Consider the following 24,746-nt stretch of genomic DNA (forward strand, 5'->3'; position numbering starts at 1 on the left):
AGGCAATAAACTTAAAGTTTCTGAAATAAGTGTTCAATACGCACCTGATTCCGGGTATGCAATAAGCCGAATTTCGTAAACGAGAATTACAAATTTACCAATTTATTCTCGAAAATACGGTGTACATAGGCTATGGAGTAATGTACAGAAATATAGTGATAACTGAGCAAACATGTATGTACGTACATATTATAAGAACCAAGTAGAAAAACTTAACATAGGATGCGTAAATCAGACAGAATCACGTGAAAACCATAATAGATCGATGTAGATCTATTAAACTTCAAAACGTCTTTATACATAATGCCATAAAAGTTCAATAGGTTACTTGTTCCATCGGATCAATTTTGATCCAAATTCTTGAACGAATGTTACGATTAGTTTTAATCGGAATCTGATACATAACATAGTTCGCTTGTATCTGTCGTCTTTTTTGAACTTCGAAACGGAAGAGTTGACTGCTTCGAAGTCGACTGCACAGGCTGAAAATATATATGAGAATGCAGTAAATTTTATTCATTTCAATCGGGAAATACCGATCATCTATGGGCCTGATGAATATTTTATGAGCAACTTACAATTTTTTTTGCAGTCTTCTTCGCGGTTTTCGCTGGAGTAGATTTCACAAACGTGAGTTCATTGGTCCATAAATTTCCAGTAACTGAAGCCGTAGGCTTGGTCTGTGCAGCGCCACTGGTACCTCTTGCTCGGCTCGCTCGCGCCCTTCCTCTTCCTCTACCTCTACCTCTTCCTCTTCCAGTTGTAGTAATTTCTTCTATGTTAGATTGGGTTTCATTGTCACTGTCCAAGGTAATTGCTTCTATAGGATCTTCAATTCGTCGTTGAGTGGCACGGTCACTATCATCGAGAAATCGACGTACCTGTAATGTGATGTTATTGAAGTACAAATTGGTAATTCTTTTTCCCTAAAATTTCCCTCAGTTATTCGACATACCTTCTCTTCCTCCAAGTCTCCTGTCCCTTCTCTTTCTTTACGGAAGTTATCAATTACTTCCATTATGTCTTCTGGGCCATCAAGATCTTTAGTCTCAATGTACTTCTGCGCCTCGTTCATTTGATGGCTGTAAAAAGTTACAAATTTTATCAAACAAAAAATACATGTCTACGCATTGAGGTAGGCAATTTGATTTTTCAAACTCACTATATCAAGTCTTCAAAAGCGCTTTTGTCAGATTTATCCACAAATAGAGCCAAAGCTTCGTTGAGACCAGTCACAGAAAGCACAGATAGTTGTTTTCTACTATCTTTGGATCCAAAGTATTTACGTATTCCCAACTGAACAGTTCTGCTCCATTCGGGCGCGTCCTGCGAGAAATGAAAAATGGAACTAGAAATCTTCAAGACAAATCCCGCCAGACTTTTTCAATGCAAACACAAATACACTTACCTCACCATATCCCAAGGCATTTTGCATAACGACATGATCGTCATCATCTAGGTCGTAGATTTCTTCCTTTTTGGTAGTAGTTCTTTGTTTCCGCACAAGAATAAGATCTGTTGCATTAGCCACCTGGTCCACATACTTCTGGTCCAATCTATGCAGAAGACCTATTGTTATCAGCGTCTTATTTCGCTCTGCCTAACAAATCATAAAAACAATCTAGAATACGTCATTGTACCTGAACGAATCAATCTTCTCGTCATCATCGGTATAAAATACTCGCAATCGCAATAATGGTAACTTCGGCTGTTTAGGATGTCCTGAAATTAAACATGTAAACCATTCACTGAAACTATTTTTTTCATATTGTGTCAGGAATTGAGACAAAATTTTAATAGACATCAGGTTACCTGTTAATTGTTCAGCAGCTTTTGGTATCATTGTATGTTCTATGTACTCATCCAGATACGCTTCGATTGACTGGGCTAGTGGTTTCATAGGATTTATTTTTATTTCGTCATTGTCATGGACGTTAATGGAGTCGAAGACAAACGGTCTCACTGTCTCCAATTTCAATTTCTGTAGCTTGAACCTACAATCACGAACATGTAGGATGCCTACATGTTTTGGAACCGCTTCACCTTCGCTCAACGAAGTTGCAACAGAACTTCCTGGTTAAGTGTTATGATAATGATTATTCATCAAAAACAACAGTAAATTACATTAGTTTGTGATCCACACCATCACAGATAATGGATATACCTGGCTGACAAATGCGAAAGTCTTTATCCATAGCAGTTTCCGGATGGATACGGCACTCATGTTCATGGCCCCATAGTACAAAGTCGAAAAAACTTGGCAATAGATTTTCCGGAATAAATGAATAGTCAGCATGCTTAGCACGGTTTTGATGCAACACAAATATATTGAAGCAGTTGTCTATCTCACTGGGGCGCAGCATTTTTACCTGAATTTAAAAGCATTGATCAAAGTTTCAACTGATGTGTAGGCTTGTTCATTGACAATTACGGGTATTATGAATTATTTGACAGCAACAATCGTGCTGGAATTTATATAAATATTAGACACACATCAAGTAAACAGTATTATCTTACATCGCCATCTCGAAAAAGCCTGGATAGTCTTTGATCCTTGATATGACTGAGACCGTACACTGCTAAATGGGTAGAGCCTTTTTTTAATATAAGGGGAGCAACTGTGACTTTGTTCAAATTTGTCCATTTGCCAAAATAATTTATCAGACCAGTGACTGCCATCAAATCTAAACTTCCTATCTGTCCAGCTCCTGTTTTGAAATAATCAACAACGTAATTTGCATGGCACATCTGCATACCATAGTCAATACATTTTGGATACTCGAGAGTTCAAAGCTCACCACTCGGATCATCGTGATTTCCGTGAATTGAAAATACTGGCATTTCAACATTTAGATTGGGATCTTCAAAGTTTACAGTTTTGTTCAAGCAGTGTTTGAAAATGAGTTCTGGGTCAGTTAAAAATTGGAATTTGTTAGGTCTGAAAATAAATCAGTATATTAGTAATAGATCTAATAATTATTTCATACAATTAACTGAACCAAGTCAAGAATTCATTCTGAGAAGAGCATTGTATAAAAATAACATACTTTGGGCCCAGACAGTATTTTCGTAGAAGATTGATACATTTCATCACCGTTGACTGTGTAGGCTTGTTTTCATGGAATAAATCTCCACCAAGGAGAATGAAGTCAACTTCGTGTCGTTTTCCATACTTAAGAATTTCTTCGAACGTAGTAAAACTGTCTTCTCCTGAATACAAAGATATAAATTTCACATCATGTTGATGCGATACAACATCTATGCTAAAACGATTGATTGAATAGATATCCAAGCAATTGAATCTTTTGGCATAGAAGAAATTTTTAGATGAAGCTGATAAAGAATCGAAAGCAGTCGTAACAATGCAATCGGTGAATTGTGTAGAACTAACATAGCACAGACTTGCAATTAATAATTAAATGATTAAAAATTCTAGAAAATTATTATTCTGCGGTAACCAAAATTTGAATGATTGACAAGACGCAAAATGTGATATTCGAACCTCTGATGGATGTTTCCTCATAACCAAGATGACAGTCGGACGCGATTAGAATCTTGAACGTATCTTGCTCAATAGCCAGATCTTGATCCTCGTCGGACATCGTTCAATTTCCTTGATTACTTATGAATCAATTACAAATTGGCTATCAATAAATATTTCGAATGTCCGGCGTTTAATTGTCAGACCGTTTCAAGTCCGAATTTGTGAATCAAAACCACCTGTTGAGCGGGAATACTGTCAAATATACCGAATATCGAAGTGAAGATCGAAATTACAGAGGTCGAGGAATCGTTGTCCGACTCTCGTTATTATCGAAACCGTGTGGCTCCACCTGGTAAATTTATACAATAATATAATCGCCTGGCTGTCGGAGGTTCGCTGCTCCCAGTAGTCCGCTCGCCATATTTGTTGTTGTCGTTGATGGGGTAGGCGATAGATTTGGTCTGTTTGATATTAGCCTGTAATTCGATATCAGATCTTATCAATCCTGTTCGTGTGTTGATGCACACAATTTGTTCAATCGTTCAATAAATATAGCCAAAAATGTGTCTTACATAAATTAACACAGTGGCTCAGCTGCTGTCTTCTCTTTAATAATAAGAGTTGTGCGCGCACTCGTGTGTATGTGTGCGTTACGTATGTAGTGTTGCGTGCTTGTGACCCTGCTGTGTTTTTCGTGTTGGGTGTGTAGTGAAGAAATTTGTGACACCGTGACTTTTAGGGGGTAAGCTTCGACAAAGAATTATTTAATTGTTAAATTAATAATGTCACCAAACGGAATTACTTGTCAGCAGATTCCCACTAAATATTTGGTTTCTTCTTTATGAATCAGGTTATTATTATTGATTTACACGATATTAAAAATGCCCCAGTGAAACAATCACTGACGGACGTGTCAGTAATTGTTCGGTGTTTTTGTTTGTTTCTTTTTTCTGGGTATTGAAGAAAAATTGTGGTTTGATCCATTCTGTCGTGAACATTGTTTTTTTTTTCAACAATTCTGTGGGTATTTGTTCGTAAAATTATGATATCGCAATAACTTCTTGTAATTCGATATCCGTTCGAATATTCACCACCCTCCATTCAAGTAGACTCGCTGTTTCGTGTTTTGCGCCCTGCCAGCCCGCTTACCTACCTACCTACCTACCTACCTACCTACCCACCTTCCATTTTGATAACAGTTTTATATTTTATACATAACACACACACCTAGAAGGAGACAAATGTCATATTTTCAAAACCTATTTGATCCATTTGATTTACTAGTGTTAACATCTCTGCTCCCATTCGTATTTACCACATCGGTTATCAACTTTGAAAGAATATTTCGGATTGTTTAGTAAACCATAGAGGTGAGATGAATTGAAAAATCAATGCAAAATTTTGTTCACACACAACTGACGGATGACATTTTATCAGCTGTTTCTTGTGTATACCCAAACAAAGGAGACTTCGGCGTGGTCTGCTGCTTTAAAATTACTTGAAGAGAATTAGAATTCATATCACAGAATTTCTCAGATAATTAATTTTTACCTATCCTTGGTGGCACTGATATTTCCAGGAGACCAAGCCTTTGTCTTTACTCCGCCAGTTTTCAATTCAGACACACATGTATGTACATACATTTGAAAACATTCCAGTCATAAGGAATTGAACAACTGATAACAATGGAAAAGTATAAATCTGTCAATTTTCTGATTGACAAATCATGATAAAAAAAAAAAAAAATTTAACACAAAGAAAATGTCTGTTTTTTATTACTATTTTTTGTTAATTATGAGTTGCTAACTGGTCCTTGAAATTTGATAATATTCGTGGTTTACATTATCTATTATTGATTATCAACAACCAAGGATTATTTTCACATATTAAATGATTTGTTGAGCAGAAAGAGGCCTAGCTCTGAAACAAGACAAAGAAAGGATGTGTTCCACGTTTTGAAATAATATTCCCCTAAGTGGAATCAAGTATCAGAATTGTATTTAGTATTTCAGAGCCTGTTCAGCAGTTCGTTATTGCTATACATGCTAATTATTTATGCAACCCGATATTCATTTAAGTGCAATCCAGCTGTGGTTTGAAATGTTTGAAACAGATATTGACAAACTCGGTGTTGCATTAGCCTTTGACCATAAAACTGATGACTCGCAATACCAATATTAAAAAAAAACTTCTTGTTGCTTGGCAATCTGAGTATCATTTTTATCAAGTCACATATTACAAAATAATGTTGAGACTATTCTTCAGTACAGCTGATTATTGAATTATGTATCTCTGAAGTTGTCGATTTTGTTTTTAGCGAGAAGAAGGTAGGCAACAAACCGTTGCAATGCATCAGACAAATTGGTAATCATCGTAAACCAAAAGGTGGACGCAGTGGAGGCGAAGCTGGCGTCGTTGGTGTTACCAGTTAAGGAGGGGGGTTCTTCTTTGACGATTCAATCGTGTCTTGAGAATCTGCAGAAAGCGGTGTCTTTGTTAACACGCCTGAGTCTTGCGCTGAGTTCGCTTGACGATTAAAACTGGCGGGCAACCTGGCTCGATCCCCCGTTGTGGTGGGTGGAAGTGGCGGTGGTGCTGGAGGTGGCGGTGGAGGAGGTGGTGGTACCGGAGCCAGCGGGGCTGCCGGAGGTGAAGATGGAGGACCTGGAGGGCCAATTCTTGACTGGGAAGAGACAGATCGTTTTTCCTTCGAGGACTCGGATCGCTTCGAGGAGGATTCTCTGTGCAGCTGGAGCAGCGAACCAGAGTCGCTCTGCAACAACTGGAGGGGCTGGCGGAGGCCCACGGTTGGGTTTGGCAGTTCCAAAAAACCTCCGTATGGTGAGTTGAGAATTCCTGTAACGCTTGATCACTTCTTTCTTTTGTCATTAGATAGGTAGTGAAATTTCCAGTGTGTTAACATTTAGAATAATCACGCCTCTAAAGTGTAGTTTTCACTTGGAGTTCTATAAAAACTATTATCATCGGTGGTCCTCTTTGTTGCTAGTAGGTCATCTAATGTGTAAATGTTAGGGAGGTTTCTCAAAACATTTTACGACCGCAGCTGTCCCTGTAATACTGATACTAAAACAACGTAGTACAGGCTGCATCTCGTCTTCGTTCCAAGAAAATGGTTAGAGCATGGTGAAAATAATGTGAAAAAAACGTGTGTTTCTGAAAAAGTTATTTCAACCACTTAGAGGGATTCTCTCTGCACTTCCTCGCCACTATTCTTAGAAAGGTAATCGAACCGCAACAATTCCAGGGCGAAGTTTAAATCGAGTGTCTTTTATACCTGCGAAATCGTATCCCAATAAAACCTGCCTGTGTTAGCTCGATTACCGCCTTGAAAGAGTTTAAGTGTATTTTTCATTATCGTTACTTTTCCCGACACTTTTTTGCAGTCGGTATAATCCGGCTATACCGCATACGAGATTCTTTGTATTTTTTCCAGTAAAATACAGTCAATTTCAGACGAATGCAATTTGAAACTATATCCTAGTTAAAATAGTATCCTATATCGAAAATTGGATTTGAAAAAAGAGAAATGGGAAATATACTCGGGTTTACCGGTACAAATCCCTGGATTTGTTTCGTTCGTTCCGGATAACAAAACAATTTTCCTCACGCTGCGTCTATCAAGGGAACGAACAATGGATAGAGCATTGGATGTTCAGTTGATTACACTTTGTTTCTGCAACTGAATAATTTTACTGAATCGCATTGGAACGTGTACTCATTACTTCATTTAATATTATTTTATGCTATTCAAACAATAACTTTTCACTATAATCATAGATTTGTTCAATATATCTATGCTATAATCATTGCAAGTACATTACCATAGTTCGCCTTTTTCTTACAAGACTTCATGCGGCAAACGAACTTCATAAATTCTATAAGGTGGATGATTTTTCTATCTGAATAATTCAGATGTGGTCAGAGCTCGTCTTCAAAAAAAAACTTTCCATCATAACATTTCGATTTTGTGCAAATTTTCGATCATCAGGTGCATAAGATTATAATTAATCAAAGTAGGTAATTATGTACATCTCACTCATTTTATACTCTTCTATATGCAATTGCGATATTTCTTTAATTCGTACCTATCTTGTGGCGTTAACTATGTGAACTCTAATTCCATTTCATTCTCTTAAACTTTTTCCCGATACTTTGCTTGAATGTACGAGTTGAAATCGAAATAGGGTAAAGTTTTAGATCCTGTATACCGCAGTATGCTTCTGGTAGCGTGACTGAAGGTATATAGGTTTCAATTAAACTAATGCACCGTTAACGGACGTATGTATGTACGTACGTAGAGAAGCAGGCGACAGATTTTAATTACTTGATAGCCTAGCCGACGCCGTTCCTACCGTTTAGTTTTCTTCCTCATCCTGTAAACCTACATACCCATATATATATTCGTACATTCGAAGATATCTAACTGCACCGTTTTCTCTAGGATCTGTGAGTATAATATCTCTATAAAATATCTACAGTTTAGCATCGCATGTCAACCCTAAGTGCTTAATTGTATTTTTATTCCTTCCTCTTTCTCCCATCTGAAATTCGAACATAATCCTGACACGATCTCTCCTCCTTTATTTAACATAATAATCGATGAAAATTAACCGACCCTCTTAGCTTCCTAAATGAACGTAAATTCTGCGGTATGTTGAAAATCGTATCATAGTTGATATACATAGTTACGAACAGAAGGAAACTGGTCGAGTTAGTTCTAGTTATTATATTACCCTGAGTGAGTTTTGCTGTTTCGCTCTAGAACTACGAAATCCTTTGTCTTAAGAGTAAGGTTGACGAACGTGGTGCAGTCCACAGTTGTTATGTGATCCGAGCTGTGCTACAGCTACACCCGTAGACTGTGAGCTGCTTCCCATGGCGCCCTTACGGTTCACGTGCATCACCTTGATACGTTTTTACTGATATTTTACGGTTTTCATACCTCTACCATGCGTTCTCCCATTTTCATTTTCATCGAGACAGCTGCAATTTTATTAATCAACGGAATTCATGCGAGTCAATGTGTTTGACCGTTGGAGAGTTAGAAAAATGAAACAGACACAAGATGTTAAAGAATGCGTTGTTTCTTTCGGTTTACGAAGAGTGGATCACTCCTTAAAATCATAAAGATTGTTATTGCGATCTAAAAAAATATGCAATAAATATGTTGCACGAATTCCAAAAATATTTTCAACATCTTCATTCCCATTATACGCGCGCGCGTCCACGCATTTAGCACGAGTCAACGCACTCGACGCCAACACCGGGTAATTACCCCCGAATACGTGTAAAAAACAAGTAAATAATTAGGAATTCGGGTGTTTGACGATAAAAAAAATTGTCTCTGCAATCATGTTCGTTAATCTCGTAATTTTCTGTAATTTTGTTAGATGATTTGTATCGACCACATTCCGTCGAGGAATAGGCTGATAAACCTTTCGTGTACGATGATATCTTCGAAAAATTACGAACTAAGAATATCCGAAGTCCAGAAGACAATCCGACAAAGAGATCGTTTCTTCTTCGACATTTCGTAACCACGAGATTAACGCCCGCCATTTTTGGAAGACCCTGTAAAGTAGTTTTCATCGGTGTGTATATCACGTACCATTTGGTCCGCACTCTTATTCTGGGTATACTAAATGCATGCATCGGTGTAGATATATCTGGTTAAGAGGCGGTAGCTACGGCTGCAACCGTTGCAGCAAGAGACCAGAGACCGGCGTTGATGGTTGTAACGAAAAGTTAGGAGGGGGATAACCGGGACAAAGGGCGGACGCTGACTTCGGTCGATGCGACTCGTTGCGCGCCTGGGCTGTCGTCAGCCTGGCCCGTAAAAATATTCTCCAATATTTTCTCATGCACTATACCCGTCCACATGTGTACAGGATATTATAATCTCACAAATTTTTCATAATTAGTTTTCCACCACCAGGGTGAACGCTCATTCTTTTTTCCACCCCCGTGCTTGCGGGTCTCCATTGAAACAATTTCAATATCAGCGAGGAAAAAGTCGGCGAGAAAACTTCCAAGCTATTTTCCCTGTACGTTATCAACTTGCGCTAAAATTAACCGAAAAATTACAGAGTGTACGTATGTAAGGAAAATATTCTACAATTTCCTCTACATCCAATTTTACATGACCGCATGCATGCGGCAGCTGATGACCGTCGTAGAATATCACGACTGACTGCAAGTTGACGATGAAGTGAGTCAGCTAATTAATAAGTCATCATTTCAGAGTAGTACAATGATTCCGTTAGAGCTGTTACGTCGTCAAATGTAAGGTTTTTTTTCTTTCTTTTTATTGCATTTTTTTACGTACTCATCTCCTGTTATTCATGACTCTTTATTCGCTGGCTCATCGATACTCTGATTGCGTTATTATACGTTGGCTCATTTCGATTCCTTTACAACTTTCCAAGGACAAAGTTGCCGCACAAAGGAATTGTTTAAAAACGAAGCTCAACGAACATTCTGCAGTAAGGACGAAATTCCTTGGATAAGAGCATATAAAATGTAACGCAGGGAAAGAATAATGTGCACGAGCGTACGAAGGGTGGAGGAGAAAAAAAGAGAGACAAGGTTGTAAAACCGTGTGTCTATATCGATTAGAAAATGAGCTCACCTCTTTAATTACAGGAGATTATTATTGCGGGAACAACCTTCGGTTTACAGTGAGAACCTCGACCTCGTTTGTCATCTCAAGGCATGTGCATTGTAAAGTTCTATTTCTACGTTCAGATCGCAGTCTTCTTCGATTCCATTTGCCCAGGTGCAACTTTCTCCGCGTCTGTACTTTTTTATTTCAATGGTATCTTAATTTCTTCGTCACGAAAATTGCCCAACAAATACAATAATATCCCATATTATTTTTAGACACTCTTTACGAAGCGTAGAGATTTTTGCAAAGAATAGTCGCGCACACCTTATGGGGAATCAACAACGGTCTATTTTTAATGCAAGCTCACCTCTACGGGTAGGTAACTCGCTTGTGGACTTACATAATTAAATATACCAGCGCAAAGCGTTCGTATTTTCTTAGGCATTCATCTGAAAGGTATCGCGCTGCAAAGTCATATAGTTTATCAATCAACTGGCATCCTCACTTATGTGGGATTGAGAAAAAAATCGTCTCGCGATTCAAGTCGCATTCAGTTGGACAAAATTTTGCTTTTCAAAAAATTGTTTTCGAATGAATGAAACTTGAGACGCGTTTGTGTAACGTTGTCATTGTGGTCGTTGTTGTTGTTGTTGTTGTTGTCGTTCCTCTAGGGAAGCGTCGACCGAGGTTGCGATGGACAACGACCCCCTTTGGTCGAGAAGCCACGGGAAACCGATGCACCCGTGGTAACGATACACGTATCGCGCAAGCTCGTGAGCTTCCACTTCTCCCGGAGACCTCTTCGTCGTGTTCCCCGTTCCCCGCTACTCTGTTTCCACTTTCCAACAGTTCTCAGTGGTTCAGGGTCGGCCGTCGCTCTTTCCTCCACCGCTACCACCATCCAACGACCCACAACAAAGACGACAGACGTACCGGCCAGACTCACCATAGCTCCTTACAGTTCCTTAATCCTGTATCAAAACTACCGAGACACATCAAACCAGCCAACGGAGCCAAACTCTGCACTCTGGCTGTCCTTGTTTTCATGTTTTCTCGGTTTCTCGATTCCTATCGGGCACAGTCAGGACGAGATTGTAGTACGGATACGATGATATTCTTGATCCTCCCTCCAGCCACGTCATCCCAATGTTATTGGTATTATTTAAATTTCACAGGATTTCCTAGATCGAACTCCAAAAGAGAACGTCGTTTCAATTTTTCGGTATACCTCTCTCCGTAATCATTTGAAAAATGTTTGAATCGCAGCACTGAAACTAATTAAAGTAGCGCGACAAGAGAAAAAAAAATGAGGAAAATAGCTGGAAACTCATCAAAAGTTTTGAACAAATAACAGCCGGTGTTTTAACAACGTCTTATAATTAGTCACTCCAACCAGCAGCCCCTATATCAGCCATCTTCTTTTCTATAAGTATACGACGAATTATTACTTTAAAATCAACCCCTACTCATTATGTATATTAAGCGATGCACGCTAAAATTCGGTATCCACAGACACAGCTATTGTATGTAGATAATTTCAATGCTCGGTGCAGTAACTCGTGCGTAATATTTATACGTCATTGGAATATTCAACCTTGTCTGTTAGTGGCTCACCGGACGTTTTGTAAAATTGGATTCTTTATTCGTATTGTTATACAAGAACCTCAACCTCTCGATAGTCGAAAATTCACAAATTTCCATAAGTTATTGACATTGCTCTCGTACCATGTAATCAAAGGTTGCGGTGAAGAGGAAAAAAGGACGATTGAAGAGAAATTTTTTTTCCCGTTTATTGGATTAATTCTTCTTATTTTTTTTTTCTTCTGGTACCGTATCTAAAATCTTGTGCGGAATTTAAAGGGAGATGAAGAAAAAATAAATGGATTGGAGAAGACGTCGTTAATTCCATTACAAGGTGTCAACACGTACCTAATTATAATCGAAGTGAATTTCCATTGAAATATGTAGGCGTCGTTGGAACCGTGATAAAGAGACCTGAACGCGTATCTTCACGCCCTAAATATCGGGGCTTATGAAATGTATTATTGATAAAAATCCGTCGACAAGATTCTGTTGAAATCAATCGACTTGGAAATAGGTTCATGCTTTGAAAGGTTCTTTTGTTCAACCAACGGAACTAATAGGTGGGAAGTAAGGTGGGTGGGTAGCTTATTTTATACTCGCGGATGAATATTTTTATATTTTTTATGCTCCCCCCCCATCACCGTTGAATTCGAGTGACGTAAGACTTCATCCCTGAATCTTTCTTATTTTTACCCATAAATTCTAACTCTATCTCTTTCTCTCTTTCACTTTCTTTCTTATTTTTTGAAAAATGATGTGAAAATAACCGCATATATCTGATGTATACTGCACATACATTGAGTGACGTAAATAAATCTTCCAAGCTGACGTGTCTTTGCGTAAATGGATCCCCGTAGTATACGCCGCAAAAATCGATAGCGTTTTAACACTTACATTATTGTAAGGCTAGTTGCTTGGTATACTGTACTTTATTGAGAATATATTCGCAAATACTGAGATTCACGAGTTTAGAGACGGTAGGTTTTTACAAGGTGAATGTATCAAAAGTTCAGTAGTAATACCGCAGTAGTAGTAGTAGTACAACGGGTCAGTGGTCAGACACGATGGAAAAAACTGTCTGGTAGAACTTATAGCAAATTTCGCATGGTCAGAACCGAAACCGCGAATTATATATTTTTTTTAATCTCGCAGTTCATTCGCTGACTTGACTTCGTATGAAAAAACAGGCATTTTTTATCATCCGCAAAAAAGAGAAAGAGGCTCTTTCTACGTATGTAATGCAGAAACTCAATCATCGTACCCGTTAAGGATTTCCATATAATTACAGTTCGCGAGATGTAGAAAAAGTAACTGACCAATTTCTTTCTTTTTTTTTTTTATTTCGTTGATTTCAAAGCCACTTTTTACAGTAGCCTGTATTGAAATTGGTCGAACCGTGGGCTAAGGAAGGTGAAAATCTAATCGCAGCTCCGCTGCACGATTGGAGAGCGTTAGATGTATTTGAAGTAGTAAAAATCCGATCGTAAGTGAAGATATATATTTTAAGGTATCTCAGAATTTGTGAACTCGATTCAAGATACGGGCGGGTCTTCAATTGGGACGCATCCTTCTCACCCGCACTATGTGTATTCGGGAGGAGGATAGCCTCGCCTGAGTTACCATGGCGACCGTATCGAACCAATGCCCGGTGCCACGCGATATGTTAAACGATCCACAGTTAGGGAATTTTATCCGGGGCCATTAACGAGAAACTGGGATGGGCTGGATAGACAGCCAGTGGTATAACGGACGATAATGATTAGGGGTAGACCGAGACATAAATGAGGGTTCCCGCGGGAAGTCTTTTTTCCATCTCACAAAGCCTTGCAAGGACCCCGTTTCCATGACGCCTATTTTCTCCCAGTAATTTCCTAACGGTTCGAATTATTTTCGTCCAGTTTATGTATGACTGAAAAATGAAAAATCCAACGGATCAATGCTCACGACGTTATTGTTTTATTTAGGTAGATTTACGACAAGTAGTTATAATTGGAATTGATCGAGGAGCACTGCGATATAGATGAGAGTCATGGAGGGCCAACAAAGGGTCGAACGTTGAAGTGAATGAAGACGACTCTGAGGTCGTCGCCCGGATCGCCGCGAGGAATTGAGATAGGGAGGGATTTGTTTACCCTCGAGTCTTTCTGGCTCTAGAAAACCGATATTCGATTCTCACATCTAAGTTTTTTTCAATCCATACATCTCTTTCTTATCCTTTTACGGTTATTCTGTAAATACAAATGTCTTACGACGACATTATATCTCTGAGGGATGTATTTTCATAGGACGTTCACAAACTTACACTTTATAATCTCCATTTTTATGTCATTCCTATTGTGAATTTATTTTCTTTCCAAAGGACTTTGACGAGAGCGGTGAAAAGAAATTGTTCCCTGATGTTGAATGATACATAAATTTTAATTTACGTTAGTTTATTCGGTTTGTTTTTCAGAGGGGCAAACGGTGCCAACGTTATGCGAACTTTCGGCAAGATGCGTCGCTTCGCATATTCCATTCGAATTGGTGGAACACGTATATCCACCGGTTCCCGAACAACTTCAACTCAGGATAGCGTTCTGGAGTTTTCCAGACAACGAAGAAGATATCCGTCTCTATTCTTGTCTCGCCAATGGAAGTGCCGACGAGTTTCAACGTGGAGAATATCTCTTCCGGACCAGGAGCATCAAGGACCCACTTCAAATTGGTGAGTGATCTTCGAGGATCTTTCCATACTTTACCAAACTCGTCAGTCGCTGGTTATATTATTTATTTTTCCTGGCGACAGACGTCTTTGCTCGAGGGTGTTACAGTTCTCGATTGGATCACGTTACCAATTTACTACTAGCCGCTAGTAATGCTCATAAAAAAGATATCTCGTGCTTATATTCGTGCGTGTTTTACAAACCGCAGACATCGCTGGGTGCGTATTCGATTTTCCTGTTCGCGTAAACGGCATTACGTACCCATAATGTCGATGTACAAAAGCGACGATACAATATCGAATAAAACTGTTGAAAAAATTAAGCAAAAAATAACAGCTTAGGAATCGTAATATCCCACGAATGAAGGTTCACCAAAAGTTCATTCATCTCTCTGTGCATGGCATCTGCAGGTAATTTATCGTTTGACCTTTGCCGAGATTCAATAGGTAACCTGAACCCTGTTGTCACCTAGCACTGCCTTTTTAATTTTTCTTGCCACTGACTGCTTGACTTGGTAATTGATACTTGACCTCACTTATTCCAGCTATACGAAACGCGTTCGATTATCCTGCGGACTATTCTGACCAGAGCTTGTCTCTGAACCATGTGCACATATCCAGGCGAAATTATTTTCTATTCCAGATAAAAATATGCACTTTCGACCGACGATATTTACGCTGTATTGCTTCAACAATTCATAAGTCATTTGCTTACTTCATTTTTTCTATCGACAGGGTTTCATCTGAGTGCGAGCGTCAGTGCTCCGATGGCAGCAAACGTCCACAACTTACCTAATGTAATTAGTGCTCGTGCCCAATACAACGTAGCAGTGACGTTCGATCGCCGTCGTATCACCTCATGCAATTGCACCTGCTCTTCTACCGCGTACTGGTGTTCACACGTCGTTGCTGTTTGCCTCCATAGAATACATCTGGTGAGTTGGTTCAGCTGGTTAGCTCTTTGGAAACAAAGAATTTCAGCAGACCTGCAAAGTTCCTAATAAAATTAATACACTGATTAAAATAACGTTGCGTTATTGCAGCCGACACAAGTATGCTTGAGAGCACCGGTGAGCGAATCTCTGTCCAGACTTCATCGAGAACAACTACAGAAATTTGCTCAATATCTCATCAGCGAACTGCCACAACAAATCCTTCCAACTGCTCAGCGTCTTTTAGATGAACTTTTATCGGCGCAACCAAGCGCCATTAACAGTTATTGCGGTGCACCAGATCCTACCGCTGGGGCATCTGCTCACGATCAGACCTCTTGGTATTTGGATGAAAAAACGCTACACGACAATATCAAAAAAATTCTTATCAAATTTTGTGTGCCTGCTCCAATAGTTTTTAGGTAGGTGTTAAGTTCGCATACGTATGCTCGTTCGTTCGTGATATTGGCACAAGGTTGACTGGAATATATGAATTAACAATTCGATATCTTACAGCGATGTAAATTATCTCAGTACTACGGCACCCCCAGCTGCTGCGGAATGGTCATCTCTCTTGAGACCGTTGAGAGGTCGGGAACCAGAGGGCATGTGGAATTTGCTTTCGATCGTCAGAGAAATGTTCAAACGGACAGACAGAAACGCCATACCTCTCCTTGAGATAATTACCGAGGAGTGCATGGCGTGTGAACAAATTCTTGTGTGGTGGTTTAACACAAAAGTCGCTCTCTCAAACGGAACTGGCCACGGAGGCGGCAAGCATGGTAACATGAATAGCACTGCCTCGCAACATGCGTGCTCTTCATTGTGCGATGAGATCGTTGTTTTATGGAGGCTAGCGGCGTTAAATCCGGGACTTTCCCCATCCGAGAGGGACATGCTTCACGGCCAGTTTACCGCATGGCATATGAAGATAATTGATAAGGTTGAATATTATTCTTTTTTTCATCTCGCGCGTTTTTTTTATATTCCAACAGCATTGGTTGGAGTGAAATTTACCAAATTTTTTTCTCGTTCTTTTCAGATAACAAAAAGCCGAGGAAGTTCAGTGTCGCATAATTCTCAAAATAGAAATAATAGCATTCAAAATTCCCTGAGAACAGATCTCGAGGTATTTACAGGATTTAAACCAGCACTAGAAGCTTGTTATCTCGACTGGGAAGAATACACCCTCCCTGGAATCACGTATACTGCTGGTAGTAATCCCATGTACCACTGTCCATTCACCTGTTTTAGACACGCAGGAGACGCGAGGACAGAAGTTAATCAAGTTAGTCATAAAATTGCACCATCACATCGCGCTATCAAGAGCCTATAATGATACTCGAACCGTGTTAATTACAGGTGAACTCAAGTCCGGTAGTTCTAAATTGTCAACCGCCGACATTCCACCATCACGGTAGGAGTCCGCTTAGCTTGGGATTGGTAGAATTCAGTTACATGGATCGACGGCGGTTGAATCCGCGAGAGTTTCCTGGATTATGCTCCAGAAGCGCTGGAGATGGTAACAGAAGCAGCGTTAGCTCAGAGGGATTTTGCGAGAATTATACCGACATGCCGGATACCCCTGAGCCACAGGCAGTTCTCGTAAGACGTGGTTGCGCTCAGTTAAACAATTGCGGAGATACTGATTCACAGGTACGAATATTTTTAGGAAGCAATTCCTATGGACCGACTAATTTGAAAAATTATAGACCAACTTGAAAAAAAAAACTATTTTGAGGTCTGTATCTTTCGACAGGAGGGTGGTGGCAGCGAATCGTCATCTAGCAGCAACGCCAGTCTCAACCACGCTCAAAATTTGGATAAGCACCGCTCAAATGCGTCGTCAGAGACGCACAGTGATAGTAGTGATAGTAGTAACAGTAAAACAGTTGAAACAAATCGTAGACCAAGTTTAGTTGAATATTGCGAACCAGTGGCAAGTACTTCACACGCAGTCGCATCCAAGCATATTGTGAAAAGTGGGCAAGAATCAGATCCTGAGAAAGATCCTTCGAGAAGACCATCTAAGGATGAAAGTCTGTCGTCGAGCAGCGATAGCCCCTCAGGAGACGAATATAACGTTTATTACTACGACCCTAAGACCCCAGTCACTAACGGGGCTACCAGCAATAAAGATTCAAAGGCTGAAACACCCCCAGTGGCAGCTGCTAATACTAGTACCGTTTTGGGAAATTTAAAGAAGACCGAAGATCCATGGGATGTACTTTTTGCCAGAGCAGAAGGGCTTCACGCCCATGGTCATGCTAGAGAAGCATGTACCCTTGGTGTTCAACTAGCTGAAGAACTATTAGCCAATCCCCCTGACCTCATGATCGAGGTACCACCTATGCCAGTCAAAGGCAAGAGGAAGAAGGTAAATGTTTTAGTGCTGGTTAACTTCGGTCTCACATGCATTGAATTTAAAAATTACCAGAATACATTTCACACATTCTAGCAACAAATTAATCCCGCATCGCACCAACTTACATGTCTGGCATCAGCGACTCTGGCAAAATGTGGTTTCTTATGTACAGTGCTTGCTGAGAATCCTGAACATCATAATTTAGCTTTCAGAGTTGGATTATTTGGACTCGAGATGGCTAGACCACCAGCTAGCACAAAACCTTTAGAAGTCAGTATATCTGTCACAAACTTTTATCTATTCGTCAACAGTATCATAGTTTTTCTATTTAATATGTAATGATTGATTCTTATTTTTTATTATAGGTCAAGTTGGCGCATCAAGAAAGCGAATTAGTAGGCCTGCTAAAGAGAATACCGCTTGGTCCTCCTGAGCTGGCCATGGTTAGACAGAGAGCTGAGCAGTTGAGAGATGGAGTATTGCGTTCCAGGGGTCACGCTTTACTACCAACAATGCTAGCCAGCTTTATATTTGATGCACTCAATATGTCAAGTATGCGCACTTTGAACCATATATTTATTTATGCTTCTTTGCAAGGTAACATCAAAACATAAATTAGAAACTTCGTCTCTGAAGTATTGTGTGGAATTCGTAGATTATACCAAAAATGTTAGTAATGAAATCTCAAACTAATATGAGACAGAAGGTAAGACTATGTATATGCAACATGAAAGCAAGTTTTGGTGGGTATTTTTTCTAGTGATTTATCAGATATGAATAACAATCGGGACATCGCCAAAAATAACTTATTAGAATGAGATGGAAATTCGTTTTTTCAGACCTAAAAGTGTTGATATTTGTGCTTTATAAATAATTATTGAATAAGTTGGGAATGATTCGCAGGACTGAAACTGCCCACAGACGTAGACAAGAACCTCGGATTTGACGCCGCAGTTGCAGCTCTTGGATTAAAGGCAAACGTCAGCGAAGCGGATCATCCTCTCCTGTGCGAAGGAACTCGGCGTCAGAGGTATTGTTTCCTCATCCAAGACATTCTATTCGTCGTTTCGGAGTCTTTTGCCAAAACGGAGCAAGATCAGTTGCAAATAAAATCAATATTATATTCGCAGGGGAGATTTGGCCATTACTTTGTTGGTACACTACAAGGATACTCCGATGAAAGTGGCACGCATAATGGACAAATTATTGGATCGGGATGTTCACCAATTAATCAAGTCTCCTATACTCAGCAGTAGTTACAGCTCTAACCCTCCTACCAAGAGTCAGGTAATACAGTCGGATATTGAAATGTTTCAGAAACATTTTTCATATCATGCAGGGATCTAGATGACATAATCCTTTTTCAGATGACTGCTTTCCGTTGCGAGGAAGCACGTGCATCCCCTCTGGCTGGAGTTGAAACAAGTGGTAATGGAGATGGTACTCTTGGAACAAATAGCAGACCTCACAGCAGCACTAGCGCAGAACTCGAGAGCGGCATGAATACTTTAACACTCCAGCCACAAACAGCTCAGCAACAAGTGCCCACCAGAACCAAGGAAACCAGGTAAGAATTTTTCCAACTTGCTACAGAAACCACTGAATAACGCTTTAGGCGCATGGGTTTGAAATTGATCACGTCTTTAATTTTCAGATTCAAAGGCAAAAGAGCATATCCCTCAATTCCGAATCAACCTTCGGAAGCTGGAGCACACTTTATGTGCGAACTTGCTAAGACAGTTTTAGCTAAAGCTGGGGGTAATAGCTCTACATCATTGTTTACTCAAGCTTCTACCAGCCAAAATCATCACGGCCCACACAGAGCTCTTCATATGTGCGCTTTTCAACTTGGGCTGTATGCTCTCGGTCTTCACAATTGCGTTAGTCCAAATTGGCTGAGTCGTACATACTCTAGTCACGTTTCTTGGATAACTGGACAAGCGATGGAAATTGGCGCTCCTGCAATATGGTTCCTTATAGACAGCTGGGAAGGTCATTTAACTCCTCCAGAAGCAGTCAGTATCGCTGATAAATCTTCCAGGGGAAGCGATCCCAACATGGTTTGTGCTGCCGCCGAGCTGGCCTTGTCATGTCTACCACATGCACACGCACTTAATCCGAACGAGATACAAAGAGCTATTCTGCAGGTAATTGAAAATCATGAATTGAAAATTAAAATTTTTTCAGTTCGCATAGTTGCAATGAATAACTCTAAGCTCTCCGATTGTTGGATTATAGATGTATATTAAGATGAAAGATACAATTGGTCGACTTCATTTTTTCAGTGCAAAGAACAGAGTGATCTCATGCTGGAGACTGCTTGTATTACGGTAGAAAATACCGCTAAGGGTGGCGGAGTTTATCCTGAAGTATTGTTCCAAGTAGCTAAATACTGGTATGAACTATACCTAAGGGTGAGTAGTCATACGACGTCTTCTCTTTTTTGTTAGTCCATTATCAATCGGTGTTGATGCTGGATATTATCGACTTTTCAGCATACTCCGGGCGGTGAACAGCAGGAAGAAATTCCTCACGATCCCTTACAATTGGATCCAAGTGGAACACTTCTTGTCGAATCCGGACCTCCTATGGACTTGGTGACTGGTCAAGTAATACCAGGGCCGGCACAGGCAGTTGTAGTCACAAGCACTCAGCCACCACCACCTCAGCCATATCCAAATGCTCATCCATCCATAACAACACCTGCTCCATTGGGTGAGTTACAAATTTATGTGAAAATTTGTACGGGTAGTTTATAATATCAATTCGCATTTTTCACACACAGTCTCAACTTCGTCACATAAATTCCTTCCAGGAGTTGGCACACCATATACCGTTGGTCCATACAGCTTCGTGCACCGTTTTCATCATCATCTTCCCGCTTTCGGTGGGCCGATGCCTCCGCACAGAGTGGCGCTACCACCTCCACCTTCTCATATGCAGATGTTTCACCCTCTGTTTTCTCCACACCCTGGACATCCACAACATCCTCGAAACCCTGTTGCTGCTACTCAACAGCCTCTGGTACCACAGTACTATGCTCCACCTCCGACTGTGATGACCGTGAATGTACAAACGCCACCTGGCACTCATCATATGTTCACAATGCAACAACCGATGCCAGTTAACGTGAGTTAAACAAAACTTGTTCCAGTAATCTTCATTTATTTTGAAACTTGTAACTAATATAGTTGTAGTGGGAAGTATGGTCGTGAAATTTTTTCAAAAATCAATCTCCGTTCAAATCTCCATGTAACTCTAGCGACTACGTTATATTTCACATGCTCATGAAGCTGAACAGCCAAAGTTAAAATCTGTAAACAAAGATGTTGTGTTTTCGTCAGGTTCAATCCGGGGTCACAGGACCACTTCCTGGTCAAAATGGTCTCCCTGGTCCTACTTTAGTTCAAGCACAACCAATCATTTCGACTGTGAGAGCCCAATCACAGGTAATTTAGTTGAATTGTCTCAGTGCTTCAATCTAGAATGATCGAGTATCGTGATTAGAAGAAATTTTCATTGCAACCATTTCTAAATATTTTTTTTTGTATTTCAGGTGCATCGGCAGAGTCAGCCATTCAGACCGCAGCAGTTGCGAGCATTAGTAGCCGCTTATAGGGTTGGAATGTTGGCGCTAGAAACTTTGGCGCGACGCGTGCACGACGATAGACCGCAGGCAAAATATGCGCGAAATCCACCTTATGGAGAAGACGTGAAATGGTTGCTCAGAGTCTCAAAACGGCTTGGTAACCAATACCTTCATCAGCTCTGCATTTGCACAGTGAACAGCATCGTCAGTCCTTTTGTTCTTCATGATGTCGCACTTGAGGCAGCTCATTATCTTGCTAGAAGCAACCCCACCCTTGTTTTGCAGCATTTGAGATCAGCTCTTGCACCACTCGTACACAAATGTCAACAAATGTGAGTGAATTTTATAGTAATATATTTCTCAGTGCAATCATTTCTGAATGAATTTGTTCGATTTTAGGTATATCCAATGTATGCACCAGAAACTATATCATTTGGCTGCTGGAGATTACGAGGATTTCGTGAGTGTTGTTTGCGCTGCAAGAGCTGCGTTCCAGATCACTCCTGAGGGGCATACTCAATTCAAAGAATGGCTTCAGTCCATTAGAAGGTAAGCGCAAGTTTAAGTAATTTAAATAGTTGATATACTTCAAAAAGGGTACAGCCATCAGAAATCATAATCAGAATTCGATGACGGTAGTCCAATAGTTAAGCTCCAGGAACTGTCGAAAGATACCATCTGAATGTTATAATTAATTTGCTCGAAGATCAAAGTCTTGCAAGAAAGATCTGTGGGCGCAAATCAACGCAGCACTGCAGCAGAATGGCAAATGACACAGAGCGGAGCCAGGTGTGACGTGGCTCACCCATCAACCTCATCCTCAAACTACAGCGGTTCTACTGCAACATCCACACACTCATCTTTGCCATTCTCACTCTCAAAGCATTGTATGTATGCACGGATTAACTACTGTCAACAAATTTACGTGGGACAAAGTTTCTGTTCGTATTATTGGAGAACCCTGTCACCCTCACGGAATGATCGCGGATCTGCCATTGCAACAGGAAATTTCAGAAAATGTTACTATTCCAGATACTGACTCTAGAGATGAACAATTCAGTTGATCATTCTAAGCTTATATGATTGAATTAGTAGTACACTATGGCGGGTTTTGATTGAAATCTATGAGTAACTTTATTTAATATTTATACAACTTGGGTGACAGGAGTTCAACTTATCCGAGAAGGTACGCTAGGATGGAACAGAGTATGTACAAGCTAGATCCTGTTTTTCATACCATCATCGAAAAGTCGTGAGGAGGACAGATTTAATTCGAAATATTCACAATTTGATCCATCCATTTATGAGCCGAAAAGCTTTTGGAAAACGAAAATATCTTATAGACTGTCGTGAAATTTTCATTCTATATGCGTCTGTAGCATGAAATTAATTAATTACAAAGGTCACTGAGTTTTCAGTGGAGTATTTCAGAAGGAACAATACTTTATAAAGTTTCGTTTGATTAATATTTGACACTTGGATGTATCCTTATAATATACATGAAAATTGAATCGTATAAATATTTAAATAGAGTATCGAAATATATTTCTCGATGTCATTACTCATTATAGTAACAATTTCGGTAGTTAAATTCATGATATCTTGCATTCTACGCGTCGAACGGATGCTATTAAGTAGAGCTCTCTAAAGTAATGGGCGTTAGTATTTTTTTTATGAAGTGGATTGCAACTTCAAAGAAACGTCGTAGATGTTTTTACTTTGTAACCAAAAGCATAGTGAAAAATTGATACTTTGATATTAAGTATGTGTTTCAAAAACACTTCCGAAGATATTCATTCGTCTCTTCAAGCCCCATTATTTTAATTCTCATCAGTTACAACTTGTTTGAAAAAAATTAGGCTTAAAGAATATGACGAGTGGAAAAGTTGAAAAACAAAAAAAAAAAAAAAAAAAAAATTAAAATGAAAAAGAAAAAATACTATAAGTTTTAAATACCTATTTACCTATCCACGATTGACCATAGCAAAAAGAGTATTAACCACAACCTCAAAGTGTTGTGATTGGGTAACAAACCGATCTGGAAAATTGTTATTCAACCAGTTGAAAATACAAGCCTGAAATAAAACCATGCATCTTTCACGAAGAAAATCATCAAATGAAAAAATCATTTATTTTAGTTAGAATATCTTTAGCTTCAATTAGGTAGGAAATTTTATTTCGAATATAGATAGGATGAATTCTTGTGTCTTGTTTTATTTTTGTAAACAAGTAAAAATTTTTTAATATTAATAGCATCTATTTATATAATAATATGATAGCATCCACATATATAGACGATATTTACTTAATACCTACATTTTTTAAGGACTAAATTTTTTTTGTTATTTCCTTGTGGCAATCATATCTTTCATTTACGATTACCACTTATTACTTTTGAAGTATAATGAACACACATATTATACCACATTTATAGCATGTTCGTTTGTCACTACCGACAATCCATAAACAAAATGATCTCTGTAATTTTTAAATTAACGTAATTTGAAATATGAATAAAAAAAAATATAATAAAAAAACTGAACGAAGAATTCGACTTGTTAATCAGTAAACGAATTCTATCAGTTTCGGTGCACCAATTGAAGATTAATTCAATGGTCGCACCATCCTCTTTGGTCCCAGCATTGCCCCAGACTGGTATTCAATTTCTGCAGATCTTAACTAAGATGTGTTTTAAGGTGTAATTTCGTGCAGACGCTTGACGCAGATTTTTAGCGTCAAATGTAGTCACGTAGTATCATTTTGACAGATGTGCCATCGAAATTATAAATGGATAATCGTTATCATCCATTCATTATGATCATCTGTGATCATAATCACAGATTTATTCCCAATATTTTCCTCATTTTATCCGATTTTTTCCAATTTTTTTTCGGTTCTTTGATCAACCAAAGACTCTAGTCTTTGCACATTTTTGCAGGGTGAAAAACACCAAAGACTATAGTCTTTGCACATTTTTCGGGGTGAAAAACATCAAAGACTATAGTCTTTGCACATTTTTTCGGGGTAAAAAACACCAAAGACTATAGTCTTTGCACATTTTTTCGGGGTAAAAAACACCAAAGGCTATAGTCTTTGCACATTTTTTCGGGGTGAAAAACACCAAAGACTATAGTCTTTGCACATTTTTTAGGGGTAAAAAACACCAAAGACTATAGTCTTTGCACATTTTTTCGGGGTGAAAAACACCAAAGACTATAGTCTTTGCACATTTTTTCGGGGTGAAAAACACCAAAGACTATAGTCTTTGCACATTTTTCGGGGTGACGGTTTGCCGTTTTTTTCTCTGGAAAAGGGTCAATACTTTTCTGGTTTGGCTTAAGGGGAGGACAAAACTTTTGCCGAGGTAATTTCTCTGAGCAAAACTGGAAAAGTATTGACGCCAAATACATCTCGTTCACGCATCACATTGCCTGACGTCAAGGGGCAAGAAACTTGGGATTTTAGT

At 39.3% G+C, this 24,746-nt stretch overlaps 2 protein-coding genes across 5 annotated transcripts; one reads left to right on the top strand and one right to left on the bottom strand.

The window, feature by feature from the left end:
* Window positions 1-86: 86 nt before the first annotated feature.
* LOC105683213 (double-strand break repair protein MRE11) lies at window positions 87-3,914 on the bottom strand. The gene is made up of 12 exons (XM_012395659.3): window positions 3,503-3,914; window positions 3,048-3,210; window positions 2,799-2,938; window positions 2,518-2,708; window positions 2,165-2,369; window positions 1,813-2,073; window positions 1,641-1,722; window positions 1,409-1,556; window positions 1,163-1,326; window positions 956-1,082; window positions 579-881; window positions 87-482 (listed from the first exon to the last, which is right to left on the bottom strand). The coding sequence occupies exons 1-12, from the start codon at window positions 3,600-3,602 to the stop codon at window positions 384-386; spliced, it is 1,983 nt and encodes a 660-aa protein (XP_012251082.2). The 5' UTR covers window positions 3,603-3,914; the 3' UTR covers window positions 87-383.
* Window positions 3,915-6,024: 2,110 nt separating this feature from the next.
* On the top strand, window positions 6,025-23,829 carry LOC105683223 (zinc finger SWIM domain-containing protein 8 homolog). 4 transcript variants are annotated; one of them, XM_048657035.1, is made up of 21 exons: window positions 6,025-6,325; window positions 14,146-14,397; window positions 15,130-15,329; window positions 15,438-15,748; window positions 15,843-16,269; window positions 16,369-16,614; window positions 16,689-16,982; window positions 17,086-17,703; window positions 17,785-17,961; window positions 18,057-18,243; window positions 18,595-18,721; window positions 18,822-18,978; window positions 19,059-19,258; window positions 19,346-19,838; window positions 19,977-20,105; window positions 20,187-20,406; window positions 20,477-20,820; window positions 21,018-21,140; window positions 21,248-21,612; window positions 21,680-21,829; window positions 21,987-23,829. In XM_048657035.1, the coding sequence occupies exons 3-21, from the start codon at window positions 15,162-15,164 to the stop codon at window positions 22,051-22,053; spliced, it is 4,803 nt and encodes a 1,600-aa protein (XP_048512992.1). In that variant the 5' UTR covers window positions 6,025-6,325; window positions 14,146-14,397; window positions 15,130-15,161; the 3' UTR covers window positions 22,054-23,829. The 4 variants fall into 4 exon arrangements, with proteins under 4 accessions (XP_048512992.1, XP_012251100.2, XP_048512995.1 ...); XM_012395677.3 differs by lacking the exon at window positions 6,025-6,325 and having other exon boundaries at window positions 14,266-14,397; window positions 21,036-21,140; XM_048657038.1 differs by lacking the exon at window positions 6,025-6,325 and having other exon boundaries at window positions 14,266-14,397; window positions 20,507-20,820.
* Window positions 23,830-24,746: the final 917 nt, after the last annotated feature.

This window comes from Athalia rosae, chromosome 6 (genome assembly GCF_917208135.1).
Source record: "Athalia rosae chromosome 6, iyAthRosa1.1, whole genome shotgun sequence".
In the NCBI taxonomy this organism is placed as follows: Eukaryota; Metazoa; Arthropoda; class Insecta; order Hymenoptera; family Athaliidae; genus Athalia; species Athalia rosae.